General features: G+C 45.6%; 1 protein-coding gene across 2 annotated transcripts in view; it reads right to left on the bottom strand.

The window, feature by feature from the left end:
* The window catches only part of USP48 (ubiquitin specific peptidase 48), a 776,411-nt gene that overhangs the window by 328,851 nt on the left and 425,123 nt on the right, over window positions 1-22,437 (bottom strand). For both annotated transcript variants that reach the window (XM_086921588.1, XM_086921587.1), the window contains exon 16: window positions 16,412-16,536. In XM_086921588.1, coding sequence (XP_086777714.1) covers window positions 16,412-16,536 — 125 coding nt within the window. The remainder of the gene's footprint in view (window positions 1-16,411; window positions 16,537-22,437) is intronic.

The raw sequence follows: 22,437 nt of genomic DNA, 5'->3' as shown, positions 1-22,437 counted from the left end.
GGGGCAGACGCGACGGATCATGCCTGCGGGGAGAATAACTGCACCTGCGCGCTGTCAGCCAGCCAACTCTCTGCATAAAAGACTGTGCCTGCGGGGACACTAACTGCAGCGTCTCCTGCGCAGTGTCACACACTCAACTCTCTGCATAAACGAATTGACACCAGGTGCACAACATTAACGAGGGCTGGAGCCGGGCTCAGGCGGCAGATGACGCGACTAAGCGCACCTGCTGGGACACTAACCTTTGAACTGACTGCACTTTCCCACACGCTCGTCTCCAGCGCGTGCTGTCACCCACTCAACTCTCTGCATCAACGACTTTACACCACAAGCACAACATCAAACAAAACTGGAGACGGGCCTCAAGCTGGGCATGATGCGATTCCGCGTTCCTGCGGGGACACGAAATTTACAACTGAATGCACTTTCACACACGCTTACCTACGGAAGTGGAGTACATACACACTAGAGACATCTGCTAATACTTCTTACTCCGAGGTACACACAGTATCTGCACACACATGCCTAACTATTGTGACACTTCATGCTAAAAATGTCATCTACCCCGAGATTTTAAAATAAATTTCCCTTGCCTATTACACACATTCTATTTCGCCTCCCCAGGAGGGAGGAAAGCTGGCTGGGGGAAAAACTGAAAGCCACCGTTAAGGGCACAGGAGGCTAATTCCAACATGGGCATCAAATCGGGCTTATTGAAACAATTTGTTTGATATCTTGGAGTATCAAATTTGCTTGCACCATTTAGAAGTTACAACAGCTGAGAAGTCACTGTGTAACACTGTGCTCATCAAGGTCTTCCCATAGTTAAGAAGACAGTTTGGCATTTTTACTGCCAGAACATGAAAAATACATGTTCTGCTTATAAAATGTGTACCACCCTGCCTTAGGGCTCATTAGGCCTACCATAGAGGTGACTTGCACGTATTAATAAGGGAGGTTTGAGCGCTACCACTCTTTACATGACAAAGTCAGGCTTGCAGTGACACACCAGGGCGACCCTCTAACTTGCATGCCCTGGGAACCATATACTTGTGATTTAGGAGTAAGTTAGATGATGCCAACTGGGTATAAGCCAATTCGACTGAAACATTTCAAGGTCAGGACACCGAGGTCTGGTTAGTAGGCCTCCGTGCACTCTCAGAGTAAAAAAATCAGCAGTGTTAGTCCACAAACTAGGGGCTGACCATAAAAATGAGGCACTTCCTTACACTTAAACGTACACACAAATAATCAGTGGATGCAATACAACCCACCTAATCTCCTTAAGCGACCAACTGAAAACATTTCCAATCCTATTAGGGACTTCTTTTTCTCAAGTATATTTAAAAAAACAAATTAACTGCACTTAAAATATTTTTAAAAGAGTGAACAAGGCTCCAGTACAGAAGGGAAGAGAAATATATGAAAGATGCAGGCTTCATGAAACAAACAAGGCACGAGAAAGCATTATCATGTTTGTTTCAAAGAAACAGCTTTAAGTACAATCCTCATCATCATTCCAAAGCAGCTAGGATGTTCAGAAATGAAAATACACAATGATGGCTTAAACTTGCAAGCCTTTTTTAACCTAGTCATGCTGCCTTTTGTTCCCTGCCTTTCATCACAGTTTAAATAAAAGCAGAGCCAGCCTAGGCAAAAGGTTTACCAAATTATACAAGGCGGACAAGAAGCAATAATCTTTTATTTCTGACTGAAGAGTGCGTTCGCTGCAAATGGTTCTATGCAAGGCGCAAGAACGAACCTGAGCAGCTCTTTTCCATTTGAGGTGGAGATTTGCCGCCTAAGGGATAGCCCAGGTGGCTAATGCCTGCCCTATGGGTAGACAGAGATAACTCAGCTATGTGGAGCCTAAACATATAATTTATGTCTAACTAGAGCGATACCTCTTCCACCTATATCAGCCTAAAGCCTCTTTAATCAGTTTCTGGGAATTCATTGAAAGACAATGCAGAATTAACTTCAACATGTGTCTTGGGTGGTTCTTCTACGAGATGGTATATATGCAGAGGCAGGAAAGCAGCACTCCATCACCAGGACCCCCCCCTTGTGTAGGCATTATATTCCTGTTCTCTGCCTCTTCAAACTAGTGTAATTTGGCAGCAAAATGCTTGAGAACCCTTATTCTACTGTCAAACTAATACTTTCAAAAGTGGCATAGCTCGGATATTGTGTATAATAGATTCAAAATGAAAAAGCATTGCACACTGAAAACACTACATTGTGCATTATTTGTTCCAGTTCCAGCTTTGCAGTGAGAAATTAGTTAACTATGTTGTCTGCCTGGTGTCTCCCTCACACACAAGTCAAGGGTGTCCCTTTGTTTACCACGGTCAGCCTAAATGCAATAATTAGTATAGGCATTAAGGAACAATGCTTCTGTACAGTCTACTTATCACGTTATCAAAGCAGTTTGGCTAAGGCTGCTAGGGGCTGGCCAATCAGGAGAGGCTGCAAGAAGGCTCACAGGAAAACATGTTCTATAACTCCTTTTCTGTATTAGTTATGATAATTCCTACTGTGGCAAGTTTTGGATATATCATCACCAGTCTTTTCAAGCCCTTGAAATATTATTTTAGCTGACCTTGACCCAAAAAGTGTTGTTGTTCGACCTTTTTCATACAAAGGGTTTCCGGGTGGATGATCTACTGTTCATTGGGTATGTCTGGGTGAAGAAGGGAAATGCTGTGCAGAAACAAATCAGCTCACAATGGATAGTGCTATGCATAAAAATATGCTAGGCATTTCCCCAAAAACTAACCCCCTTAAGGTCTTATACACTCATTCCACCAGAACCAAGGCTGCGACCACTGCGTTAGCTCGCGGAGTCCCTGTCCTGAACATTTGTCTGGCGGCAATGTGGGCATTACTGCACACATTCAGCAAACATTACTGTCTGGACAGTCTAGTATTTTTGGAAAATGCTTTTTATTTGCACATCTCTATTGCCTTTTGATTTTAATATGAAACTAAAGGTGGTAATGTTGTATTTTATCTTTCTGTCTGTACTTTTATGAGAGGATGTGGCCTAACAGCTAGATCAGTCGACCTCGAAGCTGGGAAACCGGGTTAGAGTCTCGGCAGGTACGCTCAACATCCTGTGATTCTGGGCAAATCACTTGATCTCCCCGTGCCGGACAAAATGAATGTGTTAGTCTGTAATGCTACTGGTGCTCATGTAAAACGCTCTCATACCTTCAGTTCAAGTTTGTGCTAAATAAAACTCCCCAAATAACTATTATACTTCTAATCGAGTAAAGATGCAATGAATAAGTAAACTTTTCTTTAATTGCATTTTGAATCTCCCAGGATACAAAGTGTTAAATCCACTAATTTATGAATATTGTTTTTAAATCCAACCTGGACAATGCACATAATCAAATGTAACATTTGTCATGAATTTCTCAAAAATTCATTTGAGCAGATTGATCATAATCTTTATAAACAGAGGTTACCTGATTGGGGGGGGCAGGTGGATGGGGGGGGGGGGGGGTAGTTCTGCAGCTGCAGAGAACAAGGCAGGACGGGGGATGGTTAAATCAAACTGGGCTTTAAAGAGAGCAGGACAATAGGGAATGCGAGCCAGGCCTACCCCCCTCTCCCTTTTCCTCTACCCCCCAGCCAGATGGCAGCCTCAAGAGTGGAATTTGCAGGTTTGGAAAGGGAGCATTAAGGGAAATGAGCCATACTAGTTAGTTGGCTTAGCTAAGTTTTACTCTAAAGGAGAGGAATTCTCCATCTTGAGTTTCAAAGTGCAGTGTTTTGTGAGACAAGAATATGCCACACTTTGGAAGAAGCTGTCATGCTTTAGGATGGCACCCTATACCCCATCTGATGCTACTCGGCTTGTCGCCCCAGAGCACTGAATAAATATGTAAGAGCAGCATAGCAACTTAGATCTGCTGCCTGAAACTACAAGTAGAAGGAATACCCTGCTGGAACCCTGGTCTGCACCCCACAGCATTGCACTCTTGGAACTACAGCCCTGAGGACTTTGCCTTGCTTCAAAAAGGATTAAGGGTTAGACTCCCTGAAAGCAACAGATTAACAGAGCTCACTGTCACCATCTCCCCCAAGACGTCCCTAGCCTGGAGTGCGTCCAGTAGACTTAAGGATTTGACATGGTGCATCGTGGGAATTGAAGTCCTAAACTTCCAAGGACCATCTCAGAGCTTCTAGGCCCTTGGAATTGTATGTTGGACCCTTTGAACCCTCAAGATGAACTTCAGGAACAAGTTCCAGAAGTTTGGAGCAACGTTTGGAAAAAGCTCCACAAGGTGACCAACCCGTCGACGAGAGTCAGACCGCAGACATTGATTTCAGGTTTGTCCCGCTGAAAGCTTGGGAGCTCATGGCTCATGGTTTCAGGATTTCATGAGGCCTCACACTGAGCCAAGCCGCCGTTGTCTTAAACCCCACCTGAAGGGAAGCCTCACTCAACGAAGAAAGAAATCCTCAATAAACGTTTCAAAGTGCGAAGGTAACATTTTGACCGATGCTTTCCGCTTAGTGTATCTGACGAAGGCTCCACCAGGGTCAGCCTTAAACTTTGACTTTGTCCCGGTAAAGCGCAATCAGATGTCCCAAGTTGGCGCTAAATGTTTTTATGAACTAGAAAGAGTTTATTCTTTAAGAATTCATACCTCCAGTTCCCAATATTGGATTTTTGTTGTCATTTTAATCACAAAAATACTTCCCATCTTTATGAAAAAGCTGTGGCTTTTTATTGTGTGTTGTGTTGTTGTTTTTAAATGCTTCAGTTACCTGTCTCCTAAGTTAAGCCTGCATGCTCATTGCCAGCTCCCAAGGGTTGAGCAAGGGAATAATTTATTGAGACCATTTCTGACCTTATATTGTGTTTGTGACCTCCTAGACCTTGGTCCAGGCCGGCAATCTCCCCAGCAGCTCTGCCTGAGCAATTTTCACCGCATCCTGAGCCCTCCTCCTACCTCCAGCGTTCGATCCGGCAGCCCCTGCTGTTGTTGCTCACATATTTTTCTCTTTTTAAGTATCCCTCCACGTACCCAAGAGGAACCTCCGCTCCGCCGACCTCGCCCTGGCAGAGGTCCCCTTCACCCGCAGAAACAGAACAGGTGGGAGAGCCTTCGCCTACATCGCAGCCAAGACCTGGAATGAGCTCCCCGTAAACATCAGACGCACCCAAACCCTGCACACCTTCAGGAAGGACCTCAGGACCTGGCTCTTCGACTGATTTGGAGCTGCCCCCCTCTAAACATTAGTGGTATCAGCAGAAAGGTGCACAGGAGGCCTGAGGTCCACTCAAGATGAAAAGCATCTCCAAGCGAAAACCACCTTGGGAACTCCACCGTGTATACATTTAGACATTGCACGTCCTCAGCAGTGGCAAACAGATCTAATCAAGGCTCTTCACAATCTAGAAAGAAACCTTGCACCACCTCAGGATCCGCTAGGCTGAGTTTGTCTGCTTTGGTGGCCAGAGAACCCGCTATTGTTAAATCACCAGGGAAATGCCCTGACGTTCCATCCATATCCAGAGACACAAGGCCTCTTGACACAGGGTTCACGACCCCACCCATCCTGTTTGTTGCAATACCTCATGGCAGTGGTGTTGTCTATGAACACCTGCAGCAGTCTTCCCGTGACCAAAGAAAGAAAGGCTTTCAATGCCAACCAGAGCGCCTGAAGCTCCAACAAGTTGATGTGCAACCTGGACTCCGCCAGAGACCAGAGTGCTCTGATCTCCACTTTACCCAGGTGACCGCTTCAGCCCAGGAGTGACACATTTGCCACTAGTCAGCTCTAATTGGGGAAGGGAGCGGGATCTGCCGCTGATGCAATCATAGTTCATCAGCCACCACAGCAGATCTTTTGCAGTTCCCTGCGACATCTGGACCACGTGGGAGAGATTCCTCTGATGCTGTGCCAACTGGGGCTTTAGGTCCCACTGCAAAGCCCGCATATGCTAATGGGTATGTGTCTAGGAGGATCCAGGAGGCATTAAGGCCCAACAGCCACAGAGTCAGTCTCACCAGGATAGAGATTGAAACATCAGAATCATAGCCCGCATATCCTGGTCTCGCCATTCGGAAAGATAGGCCCAAAATTGCACTGTGTCCAGAACAGATCCGATGAAAGGGAGTGTCTGAGAGAGAGTCCGGTGTAACTTCGGCACGATTATAGTGAACACCAGCGAATGCATTAGGTCCACCGTAGTTTGGAGGTGGGACAAAACTGCCTGGGGCAAGCCCGCCTTAAACAGCAAATCGTTGATGCAGGAAAAGACTGGAACTCTTGACCTCCGAAAATGTGCTGCAACCATCGCCCTCATCTTGGTAAACACCTGAAGGATTTCTGGTATGGCCAAAGGGAAGCACAGCAAACTGAAAGTGCTCTTGGACCACGTGCACCGGAGCTAACATCTGCGGGCAGGCAGGCAGGAGGGTGAGCATCTTGAACTTCTCCTTCAGGAAGGAGTTAAAAAGGCGCTGTTCTAGATTAGGACAGAGGCTTCAGTCCTTTTAGGGCACCAGAAAGTAGCTGGAATAACCACCATGACCTACTTCTGATGCTCTCAATGGACCCTTTGGCCCAAAGGGCTAACACTTGTTGACAAAGCAAAGACAGACTGTCCCCCATCAGCCAGTTGTATTTGAGTGGCATGGGGCAGCTTTCGATAAAGGGGCAGAGTAGCCCCTCTGGAGAATTTGTACAATCACTTGTCCAATATTATGGACTGCAGTAGAGCAGGTGATGGCAGATCCTGTCCCCCACAGGGTGCCTATGCTGATTTAGGGGTAAACTAAAGGGGTTTTGAGGCTGCAGTTTCCAAGGGATGGTGGACTGCCCCGACTTCTGGCTAGTGGTCCCACATGGTTTGCGGGAACAGCATCTGTAGCCACAAAAAAGGCTGGAAAGCCTGTTGGCTTTGGTGGCTGGGTATGAAAGGATGCAGTTGGTATCCCTCTAGTAGCCCCAGAAGGGACGAAAGGCAGAATGGGGATGGGGAGCATGGATAGGCCCAAAGACATGTCTGGAGATCAGCTGTCTTTCATGGCCTTCAAAGGGCATGTCCAAGAGGGAAACTTGGACATCCCATGAACAGCCAGTGGTTCTCAACCAGGCGTGGTGTCTGTCACCAATGCTGCAATTGCTTTGCCTAGTGAGTCTGTTGTGTCCAGCCCACATCTGATGGGGAACTTTGCTGCATCTCGACTGGCAGCAATAGCTTTGGATGAGTAAGGTTCGGGCCTCCTCCGATTCCATCGGCAACATTGTGCACAAAGTGTGGATGAATCGGGCCAACAGATTCACGGACCGCAATGCTAGGTTGCCAAAGGTGCCCAGCGTTTTGGATTTACTATCCGGTGGAGTGGTTAGGAACGTGCCAGGATTGATTCTGGAGGTGGAGGCTTGGACCACCAAACATTCACGGGTGGGGTCCTGCGTGAGGAAACTGGAATTCCCCAGGAGTGGGGTGATGGTAGCAGGAAATCATCCTGTACACAGGAGCTCCTGTGCAGGGCTTGGACCAGGCTCCAAGCCAGCAATCATTGAAGACTTTGATGGGAAGGAGAGAGATTGTAACTGTGCTTTGGATGCCACGCTAGATCAGGAACGTCCCCAGAGTAGCAGTAAGCCCCGCGTAACCGAATTGCTCCATGATATGCTACTTCTACGTGATGTCCCAAAGCGAGCTTGTTCTCCTGTTACACCCCTGAAATGAATACGCATAGTCGACTTGATTATTGTTTTATCTCTACCGATCTGGCACCCTTTTGGACCATTCCCGATCGCATCAAGTTTCGGAGATCCACCAGGACGTCAAGTGATCCCTCTCTGGCAACTCCGTGCAGAGGCAATGTATGACCGCCCTTTAGCAGAGACTGTTAATCAGGTGCTGGCGCAGTACTTACCCGAAAATTGAGGCTCGGCGAGCACCAGGGACCTAGATTGGGAAGGATCTGTATCAAGACGTATAATGGGGTTTGTCGCCAGCTGGAAAGAGACTGACAAATGTGAAAAGCAATTAAAGAAATTGGAAGTGTTGCTTCCTTCTCATCCACAACTACTCAATGCATGGCAGATGGTCAGAACTAAGTTACTGGAGGACTGGCGCAGACTTGAAAAGCACACTTCCACAGCCTTTTTGCTAGAGGCTCCAAATGAAGGATGATAAAACCGGTGTGTTACCGGCTCGCTTGGCCTGACAGGAAGCTCTCCGGTCCCCTAGCCTAACCCTCTACAATATTGTGAGAACTCTGATCTGTACACAAAAGGCTATTAATGGTGTATTTCATACCCATCTGCGTCATACTTATGATGAACAGCTGAATCTCTCTTCTGTTTGCCTGCAAGAATTTCAGGTGGACTATCCACTTCAAGGGCTTACTCCGGAGGTTAGGGAATCCCTGGATAGCCCACTCTCTAAAGAAGAGATACAAGCAGTGATCTGCCACCTTAAAACTGCATAAACTCCTAGTGGCGATGGTTTACCCTCGGAATTTACCAAAAACATGCTGTTATTATAGATCACAATCTCTAAACGGTATATGAAGAAGCCCTTTGGATCAGAGGCTTACCAGCCACCATGTGTGAGGCACTGATTGCAATGGTGCCAAAAGAAGGTAGGGATCCTACGGATTTCCTCGGCATATCGATCGATATCTCTCCAAAACATTGATATGAAGCTTCTTAGCAGTGTGCTAGCGACGCGCCTGCTTCCGCACTTGCCTGGTCTAATCCATACGGACTAATCAGGTTTCATCCCAAAGTGGAGTACTCTCCACAACCTCTGACCTCTAGCTCACGTCCCACAGCTCTATGATGATGCCTATGCCTGTACTCTATTGGGTATGGAGCAGGCATTTGACTCCCTAAATTGAACCTCCCTATGGCAAGTGCTGCAGACGGTGGACTTAGGCCCCAAATTTAGTCACTGGGTCTGTCTTCTTTATACTCCCCTAGGCCTGGATACGTTCGGGTGGCGTGGTCTTTGAACATTTCTAGTTGAGTAGAGGCACGAGGCAGGGGTTTCCTCTCTCCCGCTTGCTCTTGCGAGGGCACCCCATGGCAGTGGCCCTGTGACAAACGATGGCTCCTTTGGAGATAACACTGGGGGCAACCAACCCTGTAGCTGACGACGCCCTTCGGTCCTTGGGACATCCAGCTGAGTCGGCATCTATTCTGTGGTTTTGATATTTTACACAGGGCCAACATGTTGCCTTTGGACCACTTCAGAGAGCCATGCTCTGGATGTATGGCTATATGTTACAAATAAGTCTAGTCCACTTAACGTGGACTTTGGGTTAATATACAGTGAAATGGACAAATGTGGTTGTGCCACTAAACAGAAAAGGGTTCAGCAGTACTTCAGTGTTATCGGAATAAACTTCTGTCAATAAATAGGTACAGCCTATGTCAAGTAGCCTTCCTCCAGCCTAAGAAGAACTGTGCCCCATTAGGGGTAATCAGTGTTGAGTCAGGGGGTAGCTGGTGTGGTGGTATATATGGTAGGGTGATGATTATCTTTAAGTCAAATTACTGTCTGAACAACTAAGGATTTAGCAATTTTCTGAAAAATGTGCCTAACAGGTGAATGTGTTTACCAGAGTTCTGGGTCCTGTACTCTTAAGAATCTGTCCCTGTGTTTTAGTCGTTTGAGATTTAATTTGCATTGGATGAGTGGAGCCCTGGTTATAGCACACAATGAGATCCGCATCTGCAAGTGGGGACTTGTAGTTGCAAAACCATGTGCGAATAATCAGAACTATGAATTTGTTTCTAGTATTTCTCACATTATCTTCCCAAGTAAATTTAAATTATTATAAAGAAAGGAAAATGCTACTTACCAGTATACATCTGTTCATCCCATGTAGAGCTGCAGAGTTGTACACTATGCATTAGATCGCCACCTGGTGTTGGGCTAAGACGATTGCAGGTTGTTGACTTCTTGGAAGAAGTCTTTGTAGTCACGAGATAGGTGACTCCTCCCTTGGACAATACTGCGCATGGTCATCTACTCCATCCTCAGATTGTTTGTAGAAGTAAAGAGAAAGGATGTCCATGCGTGTGCATCTAAGTAAGATGAGTACTGGAACGGATACAAGTCCCGGGGAGGCGGGAGGGTATGTAGGATTCTGCAGCTCTACATGCCAAGAACAGATGCATACCGGTAAGTAGCATTTTCCGTTCGAGGCATATGAGCTGCAGATCCTACATTTAGTAACGATTGTGCAGCAGTGTCTCCCCTAGCGGTGGTATCCGTTGCAGCATACTGAAATAGTGTTTTAAGAACAGCTTGGCCTACTGCAGCTTGCTGCTTGGCTTGCACATCAGCACAATAGTGTTTAGTGAAGGTGTGTATTGTAGACCATGTTGCTGCCTTACATATGTCCTCTAGTGGTATGTTTCCTAAGAAAGCCATAGAGGCTCCTAGTTTGCGAGTGGAGTGTGCTCTAGGAGGAACTGTTGGTGTACTTTTAGCTTTGTGATAGCATATTTGAATACACTTTACAATCCATCTAGCAATTCCTCCTTTAGAGATGGGATTGCCTTTGTGTGGGGGAGAGAAAGATACAAATAGTTGCTTTGTCTTCCTCAAGGATTTAGTCCTGTCTGTGTAATATAGTAGAGCTCTTCTAACATCTAAAGTGTGTAAAGCTCTTTCCCCAACAGAGTACGGTTTTTGAAAAAACACTGGTAACTCTACTGATTGGTTTAGGTGAAAAGGAGTAATCACTTGTGGTAGGAATTTAGTATTGGGTCTAAGAACCACTTTGTTAGGATGTATTTGAAAAAATGGTTCTTCTATTATGAATGCTTGTATTTCACTAACTCTTCTGAGAGAGGTGATGGCAACAAGGAAAGCAGTTTTCCATGTTAGAAATTGCAGTTCACACTTATGCAACGGCTCAAAAGGGGGTCCCATGAGTCTTGTAAGGACCACATTTAGGTTCCATACTGGAGCAGGTGGTAACCTAGGTGGGATTATTCTTTTTAATCCTTCCATAAATGCTTTTATTGCAGGTACTCTTAAGAGAGATAGATGTTGTCTATTTTGTAAATACGCTGCAATTGCTGCTAGATGCAGGCATATGGAAGAATAAGCCAAATTAGACTTTTGTAATTGTAGGAGGTAGCAAATGATATTTTGGATGGAAACATCCAAAGGATCAATGTGATTGTTGTTACAGTACATTGCAAATTGTTTCCACTTAGCAGCATAGCATGCTCTGGTAGTGGGTCTTCTAGCTTCTTTAATTATATTCATACAGTCTGGTGGTAAGTTTAAGTAACCAAACTCTAGGACTTCAGGGGCCAAATCGCCAAATTCAGTTGGCTCGGTTCTGGGTGCCTCATTTCTCCATAGTTCTGTGTTAAGAGGGATGGCGTGAGCCGTAATTTCTGATGTGGAACCAATGAGAGATCTAGTAGCATGGTGAACCACGGCTGGCGTGCCCATGTGGGTGCCACTAGTATTGATTTGAGAGACTGTTGTCTGAGCTTGCGTACTACTAGTGGAATGAGGGGGAGAGGCGGAAAAGCGTACGCAAATCTGCCTGACCAGTTCATCCATATTGCATTCCCCTCCGACCGTGGGTGTGGAAACCTGGCAGCGAAGGTTGGGCATTTTGAGTTCTCGTGGGTGGCAAACAGGTCTATTTGTGGATGTCCTCACATTTGAACGAATGGTTGAAGAACTTGTGGGTGCAACTCCCATTTGTGAATCTGTTGGGACTGGCGACAACGGATCTGCTATCTGGTTGTGGATCCCTGGAAGGTGTTCTACTGTCAGATGTATGTTTTGAGGGATGGCCCATCTCCAAATGTTCTGTGCAAGTTGGGACAGCTGCAGAGAGTGTGTCCCCCCCTGTTTTTGTACATAATACATGGCTGTCATATTGTCCGTCCGGATTAGGACAGCTTTGTTTTGGATTTGTACTTGAAAAGTCTTGAGAGCTAGGAAAATTGCTAGCAGCTCTAAATGGTTGATGTGGAACTATTTCTGTTGATTGTTCCACTGACCTATTGTGGTATAATGCAAGAGATGGGCTCCACATCCTGTGAGGGATGCATCTGTCGTGAGCACTATCTGTGGAACTGGATCTAGGAACGGCCGTCCCTTTGTCAAATTTTTGGTGTTCCACCATTGCAGAGAGCGATATGTACGGCTGTCTACCAAAACCAGGTCTGTGAGCTGACCTTGAGCCTGATTCCACTGTTGTGCGAGACATTCTTGTAGTGGGCAAATTGCTGTCTTGCGTGAGGAACTATAAAGATGCAAGACGCCATCATGCCTATCAGTTTCATGAACACTCTGGCTTGTAGAGAGTGCTGGCATTGAAAGAGGGAGACTAAGTTTTGAATACTTTGAATCCTGGCTTGACTGGGATACGCTAGAGCTACTGATGTGTTTATAGTAGCTCCTAGATATTGATGAACGTGCGAAGGCTCTAGGTGCGACTTGGTGTAGTTTATCGTAAACCCTAAGTTGTGCAGTGTCTGAATTGTTTGTTTTGTGTGTTGTGCACACTGGTTGTACGATCTTGATTTTATGAGCCAATCGTCGAGGTAGGGGAAGACATGTATTTGTTGTCTTCTGAGATGTGCTTCCACTACTGTTAAGCACTTTGTAAACACTCGTGGTGCTGTTGTGACCCCGAATGGAAGGACTTTGAACTGATAGTGTTGTCCTTGTATGAGAAACCTTAAGTACTTCCTGTGCGCAGGATGTATTGGAATGTGAAAGTAAGCGTCCTTTAGGTCTAGTGTGGACAGAAAATCTCCCTGTTGTAGTAATGGGAGTATCTGTTGTAAAGTGATCATGTGAAAATGATCTGATTGTATGTAGTGGTCGAGGGGCCTGAGGTCGAGAATTGGTCTTAATGTCCCGTCCTTTTTTGGAATTAGGAAATACAGGGAGTAAACTCCTGTTTCTTGTTCCTCTAACAGAACTACTTGAATAGCATCTTTCTGTAGAAGTGCTAGAACTTCCTGTTGAAGCAGAGTTATGTGTTCTGCAGACATTGGACGCTGCCTGGGTGGTATGTTTGGGGGGGTGCTGTGAGTTCTAGGCAGTAGCCATGTTGGATAATTTGTCATACCCACCTGCCTGTTGTGATAGAGTTCCAGACAGGTAGGAACTGTGAAAGTCTGCCCCCCACAGGAGTGGAATGCTGTAGGGGATGCAGAGGGAAGTCACTGTTTAGGAGTGGAAAAGGAGCGGTTCTTGTTACTACCTCTACCTCTTCCCTTGTTGTTATTGCCTCTGTATCCTCCTCTAAAATAGCCTTTATTAGAGGCGGTCTGTGTGTGTGTTTTAAAAGATGATGATGTGTCTGCGGCGGTCTGCTTGAAGCCTCATCTATAAGAGGAGCGGCGAAAAGAACCTCTAGTTTGGGTGGATTGTAATACCCCCATAGACTTAGCGGTGTCTGTGTCTTTCTTCATCTTTTCTAATGTATTATCTACTTCCGGCCCGAACAATTGGTTCGGATTAAAGGGCTGGTTTAGAATGGTAGTTTGTACCTCTGGCTTAAAACCCGAGATGCGTAACCATGCGTGACGCCTGAGAATAACACTTGTGTTCACTGCTCTGGATGCTGTGTCAGCTACATCTAGTGCGCATTTAATTGAGGCATTAGATATTAATGTGCCTTCTTGTAAAAGTTCTGCTGCCAGATCCTTGTGTTGATCCGGTAGGTGCTGCATTCACTTTGCTAGTTGATCGTAATGAGCCCCGTTGTAGCGTGATAGTAAAGCCTGTGTGTTTGCTATGCACCATATGTTTGTTGCTTGTGCAGCAATTCGCTTCCCTGACGCATCAATTATTTTGGACTCTTTGTCAGGCAGGGGTGTATCCCCAGAAGTTTGAGAATTGGCCCTTTTACGTGCATTTGACACTACCAAGTAGACTAATGGCAGATGGCCCTTAATGTATATTGGATCAGCTGGTGCTGGCCTATACTTTTTCTCTATTCTAGGGTTTAGCACCCTACACCGTACTGGATCTTTAAAAATCTCTGGAGCATGTTTAATGACTCCCTTGATCATTGGTAATATTTGGGTAGACCTTTGTGACTGTTCGAAAGTGTAACAAAAAATCCTCTTCAATGGCATCAGAGTGCATAGGAACCCCATGGTAAAGTGCAGCTCTGTTTAATAAATGGTTAAACCCAATACTATCCTCTGTAGGGGAAGGTTTTGTTGGGTAGTACTGAGGATCAGGGATGTCTGGTGCATTATTTGGTGCAAAATTATATGAATCATCATCCTTGGGATATTCTGTGTTGATATCCTCATCTAAAGGGTATGTATGTGGCTCAGGAACATCATCCCCCCCACCTAAATCATACTCCTCGTCAATGTGGTGTGATGATGCAGGAGATTGAATAGGAGAAGTTATAGGTTCCACATATGGAGTAATAGGAGAGGAAGAAGGTTAAGGAGAGGAAGGGTGCATTGGAGAAGTTGCACAGTCCTTTTTTGCAGGAACCACAGGTGTAAGTGGTGTGTCTTCTGGTCTCTTTTTATAAGGAATTGCTTCCACATGTCCAGTTTTTGGATTAATATGGACCTTTTTCTGTCTAGGATCTGGTCTAACCAGTTCTTCCTCTTCTATAATCTTCTTCGGCGTCGATTTTTTCGGAGCCGATAGAGATTGTCTAGTGTTTTTTGCCTTGGAAGGAGTAACTGAGTCTTTTGGCAATGTTTTCGGTGCCGAAGGTTGTTTAGTCTTGTCTGGGGTCTTTGGTACCGATATTAGAGGTTTCGGTGTGGAGACAGGTGTTGCTGGTCCTGTGGCGCCGGAAACTGGCTTCCCCTCTTTGTTTTTTGAACTGGAAGGTTTCGGAGTTGAAGCTTTCGGGTCTGGTACAGGTTTTGGCTTCGGCACCTATGGTACGGGTGCCGAAGTGTCCTTGTCTTTGGGCACCGAAGGGTGTTTTGTTTTCGGTGCCGACGAGTCCTTCGGTGTCGAAGGATGTTTCGGTGCCAATGGAGGAGGTGTAACTGGCACATGGTGCTTATTCGGTGCCGAGGCACCGGAAGGCGTATTCTTTTTCTTCGGAGCCGGGCCCGAAGCCGTGGCGTTAGAGGGTAAATTTCGGTCTCGACTGGGCCCCATGGGCGGAGTGCTGACTGTTGCCTTTTGTTTGGGTAATGTCTGTCGTGCAGGGGCAGATGTACTCACGGGTTGTCGAGATGGAATCGAATCGTCCGAATCCTCTTCCCCCGATATAATCTGGAGATCAGGCGAGTCCTCCTCTGCGCCGAGTGGAGCCTCGTCCTCGGAGATATCTTCGATTGGATATTCGTCCTCGGAGAAGTCTTCTTCGACGATCTCCTCTTCAAAGATGGCCTCCGGTGCTGGTGCTGATCTCCTCATTTCGTGTCGACGGGCCCTCTGATCCCGGATGGTCATCTTCGATCGGAAGGAGGCACAGGCTGTGCAGGTCGACTCGTCGTGTTCTGGCGAGAGACAGAGGTTGCAAACCTCGTGATGGTCGCTATGAGGGAATTTTGCTCAACATACCGGGCATCTCTTGAATGGAGTTCTGTCCATGAGGCGTAGGCCGCACGGCGCCGATGGGCCCACGGCCCTCGTCGACGCACGGGAATGTAGCTGGTGATGTCGAAAGTCTATTCGATGTCAAAAGAAGTTTGTATGAAGTTTCTCGCTTCGAAAAAAGCAGAAAAAAGTCTTTTCTAGCCGGAGCGGAAAACTTTCATCCTAACCCAGTGGCGGAAAAGAACAATCTGAGGATGGAGTCGATGACCATGCGCAGTATTGTCCAAGGGAGGAGTCACCTATCTCGTGACTGCAAAGACTTCTTCCAAGAAGACAACAAACTGCAATCATCCGAGCCCAACATCAGGTGGCGATCTAGTGCTAAATGAAGGATCTGCAGATCATATGATTCGAACACACAGTTTTAGGGGAGCAGAACTAGGACAATATTTGAAAGGATCTTTCATATGCATAGATCAAAAAGGAGAAACAAAGAAACATCAACCAACGGACTAACATGAACTAGCATAAACCTGAAAAAACTGAAAAACGAAACGGTTGACCCTATGCTCAGTAAATAACACAAGAAACAAAAATAAATGTTCAGCAAAAAAAATAATAACTTGAAAGTAATGATAAATAATCGGCCAAATTGTATTTCTCTGTCTCTGTTCAGCATTTCATATGAGTAATTTCTAACCTTGAGGATCTGTGCAAGGAGCAGTCGCATCACAAAGCTGCGGACAAAATTACCTTGAACCTAAATGAAAACCCTGTGTCTCTATACGCTTTATTAGGGACGAATATAATCAACTAAATCAAGAATTATTTGCTGACAAGCTGCAGAATAAAATGCAAGACAGCATAAATCTTGCACAGACGCAAGCACCCTGGTGTGCATACCTGGCACTGTTGGCAGGGGCCTTGGTCAAACGTGAATTCTGGGGCTTTTGGAAAGTATTGCTTGAGTTTTTTCCAGGCTTCTTCAGAAATAATCCTCCTTTCTACTTCTGATATGCATAGTCCGCCTAACAAAGAAAAATGCACTAATCAATAATCTTGCCATAATAAGCCATGAATGTTTAAAAAAGCAACAAATACATTGCAGAGACAGTGTCTCACAAAACATAATTACCTATGAGAGCAAGTAAAGGGTTAGGTCTAAATACAACATAATTGGCGGGTGGTAGGCGATGGTATGTGTATATCACGTCAATTAAAACACAAAAGTTAAAACATAAATACAACATAATTAATGGAGAACAAATTGTTTATTCCATTAAGATTTTCACAGAACTTCATACGATAAGAGCAACCAGAAATCTAGACTTTCCTCAACTAAGCAAGTCTGGTTCCATTTTAAGAAAGGATACATTCCCAGCAGATAGTTATTTTAAGCGACAATAATCACAGGGGTTTCGCAGAAGGAAGAGTGACCTAGCAAACACCATAATTAAGGCAATTAAGCAGCAGATGATAGAGTGAACTAAGTAGCTTGCACAAGCACTGGTTATTACAGACATTTTTCTTGTGGTCATTTTATTGGCTCCCCTGAAGGGCTACATCATTGCTTCTGACAAGCTGAAGCGCTGGTATACTAGGAGGTTAAAGTTTAGTAGAGAACCTTCGGACTGGAGGATTTGCCTTTCTGACTCAGAGTCATGGTGAAGGCTAGTGAAGGGAGAAACCAAGGTTTGTATCTGCAATTGCAGTTCTGCATTATGGATGTCTGAATTATAACCATCCTTTGGGAAATGCCTACGGGTCCAAGAAGATCATGCATCATGTACTGACATTTAAAATAGAAAAATGTTTTAAAGCATAATAAAAATACACCCATTCCTTTTTTAAGCAGAACATGGAAACAAAGGGTTGCTCGGAGAATCAAGTTAAGGTACAACATAAATAAAAATAAGCAGGCTGGAAAGATATAATTACATGTAAAAATCTTTACTTGTTACATCATGAGATTGTCATTTAGTAATCACAAATATGATACATTATGCAGGGTTCCAATAAGGAAGGAGAAAAGTTATATTGTCTGTTACAGCAGATATACGAAGTTGGTGTGCCACATGTAGAAATTTGTACTTCAAGCAGATCCAGCAAAAAGACGGATTCCATGATGTAGCCTTTGTAGGGACAAAGATTTCCTTTGAGTTCTTCAGAATCAATGATTAAAACAGAGCCATGCCAGTCTCATTCATTCTCGATATAAACTATAACTTCTGGAATTAATTTATACTTTCCCCCATGAACTCATAAATTTGGCCACAGTAGTAAGAAAGAACATTTTACTTACCCTGTAAGCATTTGTTCATGGCATGTATAGATTCACATACTGTGCATACTTCCACCATCTAGAGTTGGGCTCAGAAATGTCCAACTTGTTTTTCTTTAAAGTACGTTTTTTTGAGCCACAGGGCCTAGTGACTCCACTTATTAGTGGTATTGCGCATGCGCATTGACTCCATTGTTAGATTGTTCTTCCCCACACAGAGGGCGAGAGTGGAGATAGAGCCTACCAAACAGTAAAGATGCCCATGCAGAGCAAAGTATTAAAGATGATGACAGGAAAGACTATTCAGGAAACCGGGAAGGAGGGTAGGCTCTTGTGAATCTACAGCACGACATGCATGAACAGATGGTTACGGAGCAACTAACATTTTCAGTTCATTGGATGTGTGGTCGTAGTTACACATACTGTGCATCGACTGTAGCGTGAGGATGTTGCAGTAGTCTGGAAAAGTGTACGTAGGACAACCTGGCCAATTTTAGGTTGTTGTCTGGCCAGGGCAGCCACACAGTAGTGTTTGGTAAAGGAATGAGTGGTGGACCAAGTAGCTGATTTACAGATGTCCCCTAAAGGTATATTATCTTCATAGTCATAGAAGCCCCTTTCTTAAGAGTAGAATGAAGTCTGGGTGGCACGGTCAGGGTTCTTTTTGCTTTTTCCATAACAAGTCTGTATGCATTTGACCAACCAACATGGAAATGGGTCACCCCTTGTGGGGCTTAGAGTACGACATGAAAAGCTGTTTTTTACAAAGGTTTTTGTTCTGTCAATGTCAATTTAGCGCTCTCTTTACATCTAGATTACATAGAGCACGTTCTCTATAGTCTTTGGGTGCAGAAAAATGGAGAGCTCGACTGTTTGGTTAATGTGGTAACTCAAAACTACCCTAGGATGAAATCTTGGCTTGATCCAGAGAACCGCCCCTATGGTGATGGATCTGAAAGAAAGGCTTTCTAATTTAAGAGCATGTATTTCGCTATTTCGCTAACCCACCTGAGAAAAGTGACGACTACAAGGAAAGCCTCCTTTCAGTTGAGAAATTGTAATTGGCAGTAGAGAAGTGGTTCAAATGGCAGGCCCATGAGTCTTGTAAGGCCAACATTAAGTTTTCACACAGGAGCAAGAGGCATCCAAAGAGAGATAATCCTTTTGAGGCCTTCCATAAAGGCTTTAATGACTGGTATTCTGAACAAAGAATTATGTTGCCTATTCAGCAAGTATGCAGTTACAGCAGCCAGATGTAACCTAATGGAAGTGTAGGCAAGGCCCAACTTCTGCAGGAGGAGTAGGTAACAGACAATGTCTTTTACCGATGTTGTGAGAGGATAGATGTTTTTTTAGGAGACAGTAGTGAACAAAACTTTTCAATTTAGATGCGTAACATGTCCTGGTAGTAGGTCTGCATGCCTCTTTGAGAATAGACATACACTCCTACGGAATTTTAAGATAACCAAACTTCAATATCTCAGAAGCGAGATCGCCAGGTTGAGCTGTAAAGGGCTGGAATGTCGGAGAGTGCTGTGGTTTTGTGTGAGAAAGTCTGGCCTGCTAAGGAGCTTTTCGTGCAGAACTACAGAGAGTTCTAGCAATGTGGTGTGGCATGTCTAGCGCGCACAGGTTGGTGCGACTAAGATGAGAGTGAGGCATGTCAGCCTCAGCCTCTGGACCACAAACAGCAGGAGGCAGGTTGGAGAGGTGGAAAAGAGTAAGCAAATATCCCTGAACAATTCATCCATAGTGCATTTCCCATGGACTGTGGGTGTGTTAGCCAGGCCACGAAGTTTGGGCATTTTGCATTTTCTGCGGTGGCAATAAGGTCTATTTATGGGAACCCCTAATTTCAGAAGTGAGGGAGTAAGACCATTGGGGGAGTGCAAGCTGTATAGCAAGCAGGCCCAGGTGGTTGATGTGGAGATGCTGCTGGGCAGATGCACATTTTTCATGAATATGAGGTGATTGATATGCGTGCCCCAGCTGGTGAGTGAGATGTCCTTGGTTATGGTCTTTTGCGGAACTGGGTCGAGGAACAGCCGCCCAGCAAAATATTGTTTGTGTTGCACCACTAGAGAGATCGATGTGTGCGGCCCCAAACTAACACTAGATCCTCTAGATGGCCCTCCGCTTGAGATCACTGTGCTGCTAAGTACTCGTGCAACAGGCGTATAAGCAGTCTGGTGTGAGGAACTATGGCTAAGCCAGATGCCATCATACAGAGCAAGCGCATCACAATTCTAACTGTCACCTGACTATCTGGCTGAAAAAGAGGATAGCATGTTTTGGAAGGCTTGCACTGGGGAACACTTTACTCACCTGTGAGCCTAGGACGCCAAAGAGGAAGGGTTGCACTTGAAGGGGTTGATGGTGGGACCTGGTAAGATTGATGGTGAAACCTGGACTGTGTAAGGTCTGGATTGGGGTCTGGGTGTGAGCTTGGCATAGTTGGTGGGTGGCACTCTTGAACAGCCAGTCGTACAGGTAAGGAAACACATGGATGCCACTCCTCCTGAGATGCACTGGTACTACTGCTTGACATTTGGTAAAGACCCTTGGGGCTGCGGTAACTCGGAAAGGAAGCACTTTCAACTGGTAATGTTGCCCACTCACCACAAACCTTAGATAACTTTGATATGCTGGGTGGATGGTTATGTGGAAGTAGGCATCCTTCAGATCGAGGGCGGTCATGAAGTTGCCTTGCTGGAGTAGTGGTATGACATCTTGTAGAGTCACCATGTGGAAGTGCTCCGACAGAATGTATCTATTGAAGAGCCTGAGATCGAGGATAGGTCTGAGGGAGACATTCTTCTTGGTAATAGGAAAGTACAAAAAATAGACCTTTTCTTGCTGTGGAACTGGCTCTCTGGCCCCCTTAGCGAGGATAGCCTGTATCTCCTCCTGAAGGAGCTGTAAATGCTCTGACGACATTTTGTGTTGGCAGGGATAAATGTTTGGTGGTATATGAGTGAGATCTAGAGAGTGCCCCTGCTTTATAATGTCAAGAATCCAACGGTTGGAGGTGATTTCTGAACTTGTGACTGGTGTTATGGGATTGGGGGGGGGAGAGGGGGGAATGTCACTGCTTTGGAGGGGCAGGCCGATTTGGAGCTGCACCCGTCTCTCTAACCTTGCCATTATTGCCCTTGTAGCCACCCCTTTGTAGCCCCAGGGAGGCAATTGCTGCATGGGCCATTTGAAGGTGGAAGAGATTTCCGGCATGCAAGCTTTTGCTGCTCCACGGGTATTGGGAACAACGAAAGGAGCCACTGGGAGTGGGTGTCTATAGGGTACCCATTGCTTTGGCCATGATGTTAGTGTCTTTCTTGATTTTTTCTAGCATCTCGTCGACCTGAAGGCCCATTTAGGAGAAGCTGCTGGACCTCCAGTTTAAAACCAGATATGTGCAGCCCAGCATGGTGACGTTAGAGGATGATGGTGTTAATGCCAAGAGTGGCTGTGTCAACGGCATCTAGCGCATAAGGGATGATTTTTCCCTCTGCCACCAATTCTAGTCCCTTCTTGCGGTTCTGCTCTGGGTCATGTTAGACGAGGTCAAACCCAATGTGCTCCGATGTGCAGGGATAGTAGGCAATAGAGTTGGCAACGCGCCAATGCATAGCAGATTGTGCTGCTACACGTTTGCCACTGGCATCAATTTCCTTGCTCTCCTTGTCTGGAGAGGGAGGATTACCTGTGCCTTTTCTGTTGGTGCATTTTCAAACTGTATGCACAACTAGAAAGTCAGGAGGTAACTGGCCTTTTATGTATGGAGAGTCATTTGGGGGGCCTTAAATTTCTCACCACCCCTCGGTGTAACTACCTCACTTTATCTGGCTCCTTAAATGCGTTAGTGGACAGTTTGAGAACCTGTTTGATCATGGGAAGGTATTGTAGGGAGCCTTGGGTGGGAGAGAGGGTCTCCATGAGAAAATCCTCCTCCTCATGTTGCACATGCACCTGCACAATGTGGAAAGCACCTGAGCAATGAAAGACCTCATGATAAAGAGGTTACGTCATCTGGGGTGAAGGTTTTGCAGGGTATAGATCTGGGTCTGTGTCTGGTGGGGGTTCTGCGTCATAATCATCCCAGGGGTCTGGGCCCTGGGGACAATGAGGAGGGTCATATGGGTCATAGGGTAGCCTTGGACTGTCCCCAACACCTGATTGTGAGGAACCTTGTGGCAAGTGTTGTGGAGTAGCCATCTGCAGTAAAGGAGAAGGGTGAGGAGGGAGTAGAGGAGAAGTTTCAGCAGAAGGCAGTGGAGACTTCTCCCTGTCATGCCTTTTAGGCCTCTTGGGAATGGGAGGCACAGTAGGGTTGAGGGCCTCTTCAAAAGTAAATTTCTTCTTATGAGGAACAGAGTCCTTTGGCAGCTGTGGAGACTTCGCCAGGATCCAACCAGTGCCCAGCTGGATGTCGATTGACTAGTGCTTGGCGACACAATGTTCTTGCAATTGAATGCAGATTGGTTGTTCGAAGTCCTTCGAGGTAGCAGAGAACGCATTAGTACAAGGCAGTCTGGAAGGAACCAAAGAGAGTTTACTCCCAGATGACGCCAAGCTCGATATTTACTCCGAATGCCACAGATCTTAACACTTTAGGTAAATGTCTTTCGGCTCCAAATGCTATGGTACGGCA

The sequence above is a fragment of the Lissotriton vulgaris genome, chromosome 5, assembly GCF_964263255.1.
Source record: "Lissotriton vulgaris chromosome 5, aLisVul1.2, whole genome shotgun sequence".
Taxonomy (NCBI): domain Eukaryota; kingdom Metazoa; phylum Chordata; class Amphibia; order Caudata; family Salamandridae; genus Lissotriton; species Lissotriton vulgaris.
The sequence above is the reverse complement of the archived record's forward strand: the minus strand, read 5'-3'. Positions and strand labels throughout refer to the sequence as shown.